Source organism: Symsagittifera roscoffensis, chromosome 1 (assembly GCF_963678635.1).
Source record: "Symsagittifera roscoffensis chromosome 1, txSymRosc1.1, whole genome shotgun sequence".
NCBI lineage: Eukaryota > Metazoa > Xenacoelomorpha > Acoela > Convolutidae > Symsagittifera > Symsagittifera roscoffensis.
The window spans coordinates 32885280-32894798 of NC_087062.1; the positions used below are offsets into that span (position 1 = coordinate 32885280).

At 36.8% G+C, this 9519-nt stretch overlaps 1 protein-coding gene across 2 annotated transcripts in view; it reads right to left on the minus strand.

The window, feature by feature from the left end:
• LOC134843076 (palmitoyltransferase ZDHHC11-like) overlaps positions 1 to 9466 on the minus strand; it is an 11800-nt gene extending 2334 nt beyond the window's left edge. Inside the window, exons 1-8 of one of the 2 annotated variants that reach the window (XM_063859583.1) lie at positions 9070 to 9466; positions 7562 to 7762; positions 7081 to 7176; positions 6565 to 6887; positions 5682 to 5797; positions 5552 to 5572; positions 5114 to 5239; positions 619 to 848 (exon numbers count right to left, since the gene is read on the minus strand). In XM_063859583.1, the coding sequence (XP_063715653.1) occupies positions 619 to 848; positions 5114 to 5239; positions 5552 to 5572; positions 5682 to 5797; positions 6565 to 6887; positions 7081 to 7176; positions 7562 to 7762; positions 9070 to 9132 (1176 nt within the window). In that variant the 5' untranslated portion in view covers positions 9133 to 9466. Of the gene's footprint in view, positions 1 to 618; positions 849 to 5113; positions 5243 to 5551; positions 5573 to 5681; positions 5798 to 6564; positions 6888 to 7080; positions 7177 to 7561; positions 7763 to 9069 lie in introns of both variants that reach the window. The other variant, XM_063859582.1, reaches the window with a different exon arrangement.
• Positions 9467 to 9519: the final 53 nt, after the last annotated feature.

Sequence of the window (9519 nt, forward strand, 5' to 3'; positions counted from 1 at the left end):
CTTCACGGCGTTGATTGTCTGTTAACAACTAATGACACATTAAGCACAGATAAGCAAGCCATTTTTGATTTGGATTCGCGGGAATACCTGACAAAAAAAACTTTCGCATGCATTTGAAAAGACTCATTAATCGGTATGCATCAATATTTATTTCAATGCACAAAAATTTATACCAGAACGTCTATGGCTTGAACTTTATCAAACCTATGCCTGCTCAGACGTGCTGGAGAAATTGATGAAATAGGACCGCAAAAGCCATGTATGATTTAATCGCTTGAAATTTCGATTAAAATTCGTTATCGGTAAAAGATTTGGGCTCACATGTTTTCGAGCAAATTATGCCCAACAATTTTTTTCGAAAAACATCATATCCTTTTTGAAAAACAAATAGCAACACACGCCACTGAGACAGATTGATATAACAAAAGATAAAATCTTCCTGAAACTGTCAAAATCGATTGCACGCTTGAATGAACACTTTAACAAAAACTGAAGATCAAATTTTTAGTTTGACTGACATAACCAAGTTGAATTATCATGCAGAGCATTCATATAGCACCAAAACTCTACCCTAAACGAACTAAATTACAAGTTTTCGTCGAAGAACACACTACGTACATCTTCATTTCCATGCAATCCAACTCTCAAGTCTCCATTTTCCACATGTAATCCTATGGGCACTTCAGTTCCGACAGGTGCTGTGGTTGGCTTCCTTTCGATGCTCGACGAGTGTTCCCGTTTGAGACAGAGAGAACTACCGGTACCGCTACTCTTAAATGATAATTGCTGTTGTTGGACTAATTTGCGCTGTCTGACTATATAGTCGTAAGTTGACATCGACCTCCAATCTAAAATTACAATCAATAAACTTCATAATTCGCGGATATGAATGAACTACGTCCATTAAAATTTCCAAACACTAGCCACCAAAAAAGCTGTACAAATGTTAATAAATTGCCAATGCTAAGCAGCAAAAATGCCATCAAGTATAAAGAAAACTATTAAACAAAACTATTGCTAAGTGTGGAGTTGAAACTCCAACTAGTAGATGAGGAATCTCACATACTTCCCTCTGTGGCCACGGTCATTGAAAAAACGTAAATGTTGGCCAGCAATAAAGCAGAGAACAGATGCTATAAAATTTCCAATGCTGCAGATCGTGAATATAGCAAAAGGTTTTTTATTAGCGACCTTTATTAGCAATTTTTATAAGCGACCTTGGCTAGCTCGTTGTTATCAACGTACACTGTCACACACACACACTAACTTACTGCCCCCTCTCGTGGCTCCCCGACTTGCAATTTGGTTAGAAAACTGACAACACGGCGCACTAAATATGAACCGACCAATGAAAAAAATTGCTTTAAACAAGCAAAGCGGAGCTTCACAAAATACTGAAAAAAAAGTAGATGAACTAAAGTTTCTCAATTAAAAAACACCATGGACCCACCTAAAGCTGGATATTTATGTTTTACATCTTTCGAATTTGTTATACTGATGCGAGATGAAATAGGTTATTTCTTGATTTAAAAAATTGGACTTCGCCCAAACTCTCAGTTGTTTCCCTGCTTAAATAAGCGAGAAGAGTAAAAATTATTGAGAAATTGGAATTTACCGAGGACATTATATTTTTCTTTGCAAAAAGGAGCCGCTGCTACTGCAGGAAAAATTCTCACAGCCGGTTCTTTCGATTGAACCCCTAATGTCACACTTAAAAGAACAGTTTTTAAGAGAAGTTAAAACGTTTCTAAAAAACTGTCAAAAGGTAAAAAAACCTTACTTTCTAAATCAATTAGTTTTTTCAGCAAGAAGTAAGTCGTGGCCGCTTTAGCAAAAGGAGAAAAAAATCGGATTTTTCGATTGAACACTTAAACCAAAGAATTAGCAGGGTAATTTTCGAAAACAGTCAAATTTCAAAACTAAGACTTTCTAGAAGGCCATAACCAATTCTAGGAAATTGAGCGTGGCCGCTAATGGAAACATGCTTTAAACAAACCCTTGCTTTGACTTATTCTTTGATATCAGATTTGGCAGGATCGAAGTTAAGGATAAAAGTCAAGAAGTGTATATAAACGGTCAACAAATCAAACAGAGTTTTTCACAGAATCTTAGCTTTATGCGTAAAAAAGATGGGAGATATCCACACAACCTGTGATTGCGATTGAACCCAAATTCTAGGGCAACTACTTTTTGTTTAAAACATTTGAGCGATGCCACTAAGACAGGGGAGTTTCCCCACAACCGGTTGTAGCCATTAAACCCAAAACTTCTGATTTGGCAGGGTAGTTTGGCAGGGTACGAAAAAATTCTTAAAATGGGCCAAACATTCCCCAGAGACTTTGTCAAAAACTGTAGACAGTGAAGAAAAGTTAGAAAGACTATACTGGCACACAAGGGACTAAGGGCTCTTTCCATTGATAACTCTTTTTTTTGAAAATCGAGAAAAAACTAAAACTTTGGCAAAAATTGAAATAATTTTCCTGAGCGTTTCAAGCAAAAACAATTTAAAAAATAAAAACCAAATTTTATACCTTTCCATAAAATCTTAATTTAGAAATTCTAGGCAAATAAGCCAACCAAGATAATTGAATTTGAATGAGCGATGGAACAAAACGTACGAAGCAGGAACAAAGACGACAATCTTTGATCAGACACCACAAGTTGAGCCGAAAAGCTGATTGTGCAAAACTTGAATATTGTCCCTTGAAACTACAATTAACAGTGTCATACTGCTACTGCAATAGCACTAATTGACTTATGTACTACCAACCTGCGGTGGTATAGTTATTAACTTTATAGTGACACAAGGTCACTGTGTGATGTGACATTGACACACGGTTGAGAGTTCAGAGTTTTCGATTCTGATTTATCTCTCAGTAACTAATCAAAAGAAAGAAAAGAGAAAGCTTAATTCAATACATCAGAATATATTATTGAATTATCATTAGTTTTCACACGATACCGCATAGGATATCACATGGCGCAGCCAGCAGGATTTGCAGCTCCGGACAACCGGACGGATATGGGAATACCCGTATTTTGGGCGTCAGCAAATTTAGACCCTCCGTGGCAGTTCAAAATTTGGTTGGAACAATTTCTAATGGCATTAACTATCAAAGAAAACGTAAATCCAGATGTTATATTAAAAGAACCAAAAGGCATATTAGAAGAACCACCTCCTCGACCAGAAACACCACGAGAGGGAGAGACTAAAGCTGCGATGACTACTAGGAATCTTAGAGATAAGTTAGCAAGGGATAGAGTAATGCTAGAAAATGAAGAGAGAAGGACAAGAGGCCCACGAGTTGGCCACAATGTATTTTACAACGAAGTGCAAAAGAAAATAGTATCCAGATTATTTATGTCACTAGTTTCCGCATTACAAAAGAATCCGCATGTCAAAATATCCAAAATGTCGTTCAGGGAAATCACAGAACTTGCAGAAGTTTCGTTGCAAGAGGTAAAATGTGTAACATATCAAAGAAATAAACTGTTTACACGAATGCAAGAATCCGGGGAATCTCTGGAGGCATTTCATGCAGCGCTAACTGCGCAAGCAGCTCGATCTGAATTGGGAACATTGGAAAGTGAGATAGTCCGTGATCTATTCATTTCGAAAATGAAAAACATGACATTGCAGGACACGTTGACATTTGAAACTCTAGATCCTGAAGAAGTTCTGAAAAGGGCGATAAATTTCGAACATAGTAAATTAACCACAATGGCATTTCATAACACGAATGCTGCGGCAACAGGAGGAACAAGTAACAATTACAAATCGGGAGTGAGAATAAAACAAGAACCTGTAATGGCAGTTAGGAATTCGTCAGGAACAACAAAGAATCAAAACAGAAGGGAAACAAATAAACGACAAAACAATCACAAAAATTCTGATTTATCTCTCAGTAACTAATCAAAAGAAAGAAAAGAGAAAACTTAATTCAATACATCAGAATACATTATTGAATTATCATTAGTTATCACACGATACCGCATAGGATATCACAAACAGCAATTGCAACTCCCATGGTGCTTGCTTACAGTACAAAAAAAAATCCTTGAAGTCGCAACGACACCGAGCAAAACTTGAGCAGACAAACGAAAGTCCGACAACTCAGTTTTTAACAAAAAAAAAAATTTGATTTCATACATATTACAAAAAATCAAGGTCCTATCGAGACTTGAACCTCAAACCTCAGGGCGCAAAAGCGACCGCGTTACCTTAAGGCCAAGTCAGAAGGAACCTGAAAATTGTTAAGACTCAATAATACAGCAAGTTCAATTTCTTGTAAGAAAAGTTGTTTAAGGGAAAAAAGTCTAGTTCCCGATAACAAGAAACTTACCTGCTCTCGCAAGTGTATTAAAAAACTGTTTCAAACTCATCAGAGTTGCATGATAGTGTATAGAAAAAAGACACGAATGCTGAAAACTTTTTTGAACAATTAAGTTGAAGAAACCAATTTTTACACAGAGGCGAAGAGATTAGTTAAAATTCGGCAACATCTCGGGTTCGAACCTACTACCTACTGCGATCTAGAAATTATGAGACTCACGCACTAAACAGTCAGCCACGGCTGCTTAATTAATAGCAAACACAATCCACATATAAAGCAGAGAACAGATGATATGCAATTTCCAATGCTTCAGTGAAATTTCCATATAAGCGAACTCTTTCAATGAACACTTTTATTTGCGAGTTCGGTTAGAAACAGAAAAAAAATTCGAACTAATACACTAGCTGCTCGCAGGTGTAAAAAGTCGAAAAAAAATCCTATATTCCAGATGCAACAAAGGCTAGAAAAATTTGTGTCGACCCTAGTTGTGCAGAAAAACAGAATGTTTTGAGCACTAAGGTTTTAAAACTCTTTACCATTCATTCCTTTTGAAACTAACAAGAATAGATTTTGACCTCGTAATTACGCAATATAAGTGACTTGAGCCGATAGAACTTAATCCCAAACCGTTTAATCGAAACCGAAAAAAAATCTAAATTTTATCAAAAATCAGACTGGTAAATTTACAAAACACAGAACAATTTATAGTAAAACCTGTTCAAATCAAACTTTGTGTTTAAATAAAAAAAACTAAGAGCATACAAAAAAATTAGTCTAACTTAGATAAATGTGGAATGCTAGGAGGTGTAGAGTGAATCCAAGGATGACAGTTGCAACCAGCACCAGCACGCAGTTGTACACAAGAAACACCGGTCGAGATACACGGCCGAAAACCACGAAGTCTGCTGCTGAGAAAGACATGTTCTAATATGAATTATTGGTATCCAAGCCAACAACATGATTTTGACTTCATCACAGAATTTAAAAAATCTTTTCTTGGTTCATAAGATGTCTAGAAAAAGAAAAAAAGACTTGAAAACAAAATATAGCCAAAAGAAAGTTAAAAAAATGTCATAAATCATATTTTTGTGAACATTAATCATCGAAAGTATGAAAAAATTACACGTTGAAGCTCCTTTTATGACCGACACTTTTTTTCATGATTGTTCATTGACACTTCAAAATGTTGACAAATTGACAACAATAAAACTACTTACTTTCTCCTTTGCCATTCGATGCTGAAACATATTGAGCTCGATATTACTTCCGTTTCAAAATCAGACTTGAAAAAGCACATTTATTATTTCAGATAACACAGAACTAAGCTTGAGTAAATAAATAACGAACCAATCCAGGTTTGGATTTTGTCCTGGTCCAATGCGGCCACAAAAATGAGAGCAGCTGAGCAGATGACAACTCCGAAGAGGATGATGATGCCGACAACTAGGGTGTATATAAAGTATCTGAAACAGCATAAATCTATCGTCTGAGCCAAAGCCTATTTTCAATCCAGCGATGAATAAACAAAATATAAGATATGCGAAAAATAAGAGAACTTTGGCAACAAAAAAGCCAAAGAGCGTTTAGGAAAAAAGGCCTCAGATCAATACACTTGATTCTGATCACAACCTCCCGATTCAACTGAATCACTTTCGCGACTAGCTTTACTAGGGAAAATCTAGCAGCAGAAACTATTCACAGGCCTGAAAAATGCAACACAAACATAAAGAGAGGCGAAGCTCAGGATCATAACTCGGCCTCAGGATCATGTTTAAACAGTGACTTTAACCAGGGGCGGATTTAGGGGGGGGGGGGGGCGTACGCCCTTCCTCAGGGATTCGACCCACTGCCGATCCAAAGGGTCCCCCTTTGGTACTTTTAAGAAATCCATTTTTGGCCAACCGACCCTGAAAAATTCTAAAGGCGCCAATATATATTAACTTTGAGGGGGAGCGCGCGCCAAAAAAAACGTGATTTTTTGTAAATTTTCCAAGTGCTCAAAAACGGCTTTTTTGAACTGTTTCCAAAAAATTTGTCTGCGGCGCAAAAAATTGGACGAAAGCATCGTCTTTTTAGTGCTTTAGGAGAGCTCGGAAAATCAATTTGATCGGCCAAAAAAAAGGTCGTCAAATATTTTGAAAATTTTTTGAAAATCCCCCCCCCTCGAGAAAATCCTAGGTCCGCCCTTGACTCTTACGAACCTTCGTACTTAAATGCCATTACTACTTGCCTATAGTTCCGTTTGCCGACACAGTTATTCAGCCACAGGCAGTGATGATCGAATCCCTCGACACACTTATTACATTGACCGCAATGTTTCGCACTTCTTCCCACGAAAGCATCACAAATATAGCAGAAATTATTTCGAATAACTGAACTTCGATTAGTTGTGTCAGTGTCATCGCTACTCGCTTCCTGAAGCTTAGATGGATCTTTCGGAAACAGCCGTGCCTTCTTTTGTCCCCATAGTTTAGAAACGGTTGGCTCGGCGGCGTTGATAGTTGCACTCAGCAGAAAGTTTCCGTAGAATATAGAAAATGCACAAGAGAATATCTAAACAATAAGTTTGGGCTCTCATTCTGTGGGCATAAAATTTTGTCTTTCTATGACCACTAGAAAAAAAAACTAATTCGATACAAAAGAAAGAGATATTGAGACTTTTGATATTCCGCATAAATAATTATGGTTTTACAGTCAAACCAACCAATTAGATTGTCTGATATATTTTCTAACGACGAGTACTTACGATGAATGCAGCTGGCCTCCATGAGTAGGGTACACAGAGTGGAAACGATCCGAGGAAAGCGAGGGCCAACAGGACTGGGATAATAACCAGGGCAAACTGAAAAGCAGAACTAAACCTATATACTGAGTAGAGGGTCCAGAACAAGACGACGACTGACTCATGAGAGCGAAGAGAGAGAGCATAGACATGCTCTCAAAACTAGACATCTGCATTTTTGTAATTGGAGAGAGCAATTTGTCTTCCACTTAGCATGCGAATTTGAATGAACTCCAGAAAATGAAGTCAAGCCTCGAAAAAATAATGCTGTGCTGAGAGTGAATAAACTTTTACTTTTTCTAAAAAAAAAAAAACAAAAACAACCACAAAAAAATGTCTTCAACTCGTTCACTGACACTTAATAACAAGCGGAGTAACTCCGCCTCTTCGAATTTGAATAAACGCGGAACTCCACCTCATTCTAATCGAGAACCAAGCCACTTACCAGCATGGCGTTCCATGGCCTCTGCCAACCATTTCTTCGAGGCGTTTTCTGCCTCACTTCATTGTGGTAGGCTGGAGTGGCAGCGCCTCCTCCATTTTTGTCATTGTTCTCGCTTGCAGTGAGGTTTTTGGTGCTGCCGTAGGACCTACTGTTGCTGTGCATCCCGTCCTCACTTTCAACCTCAGGCGCCACTGTACTCATCTTATGAAAAATTATTATTAAAAAATTATCACGTGTCAATCTAGGGACAACGACTCCTCCCGTAGAATTCGAGTAATAGAATTCGAGTATCGCAAGTCTAATAAAATGAACCCGAATTGCAAAACCTGCACAATCGGTGAATTTTAAACCGCTCGAAACCAACAATGCCAGGTTAGATGCCCATTGAGCCAATGAAAAATATGTCGCAAATAGAGATATTTTTAAAACTAATCAAAATCCAAAATGCTAAAATAAAACATTGCCCATCGAAGATTGGAAAAGAGTAATGAACGCAAGTAACCATAAAAAACAGACTTTCTTGAAAAAATCTCAAAAATATAGATGCCTTTTAAGCTCTTTGAATTAATGGAACAATTTAAGATTGGCGCTTTTTTGATAACATGAACCCTTGAGAAAAGTGGATCAATAGGTAAAGTTTTTATTCCACTGAAAAATCTTTCAAATAAATTCCACTTTCGAAACTAGAAGTCGTTAACATTTTTTCGCGCCATTTCCACGTTCGTATTTGAAGAGAGCTATTTAGGTCACTTTCAGCAGATGAATTTTAATTGAACTCAAAAAGTGCATTATACCTAAGTGCATCAATATTTAAAGACTTTTTCCTGAAAAAAAAAGAAAAAATCAGCGAGACCTATATAAGCGTCTTCACAACGTTCAACACTCTTAAAAAATCCACTTTCGAAACAGGAACTCGTGTAGGTTTATCTAGCGTAAGAGATCGGCTTTGGGTATACCGAGATTTGAAGCAAAAAAAAACAACTCGGCCTATATCAGTGTCCTATCTACGTTCATCGACACTTAAATACCAGCTAAAATATATCTTAAACATTATTGAGCTACTTAAGAAGCTCACTTTGATGTAATTTGTTTAACAGTTGACCAGGTAGTTTCAGTCTTATTTTTGATGACTTATTTTTGATTGATTATACTAATTTTTACGCTAAAATAAATGGGGGCCATACAAATGCTAATTCAAGTTAAATTTTAAGCAACTTTTGTCCTAATCACTTTTTGTGTAGACGCATTTAAAGTTTCCAATTTTGTTCGAATAATTTAAATCCAGCACTTTGCACTTACATGACGCGTTCTCATAAACTTCTTCAAAAATATAGCGAACTTCTTGTTTTGCAATAGCGCATAAAAGAAGGCTTTATTTGTTGAACCCTAATTATCTGACATTGCGATTAAACTCGGTGTAGATGCTAATTTTGCAAACGCGCTTTTACCTTGAAAGATCCAGCTCGAAACAGTTCAATTACATGAAACCTGAAAACAAACAAACTCACTTTCAAGAAATAAATCCTCTCCGAATTGTCGTGGAAAGCCGAGGTTACGAATCCCAAAGTCATTCTCGGTGAAATAAAACTCGCAAACTAAGACATTGCTAAAGACTGGAACCTCGTATGTTTGAACACAACCAAATTGATATAGAAAAGTAAATTTGCAAATTATCATTAGATAAACTAAATGCTACAATCAAATATAACCATATGGTATGAGATCATTAAAACAATTAATTGAACTTTTGGAACAAACTAGCACCTTTTGGATGTGGTAGCACCAGACCTGGAGGCCAAAAATATAACAAGAATGATCAAAATTAGCCAACAGACAGTTGGAAAAGAGACAAGGAACGCAAGTAAACGTTAAAAAAATTGGGATTCAAGTTTCGAAATTCCAAGAAACAAATAGATTCCCTTAGAACTCTTTGAATTTCCAGATCAAGTTATGATTGG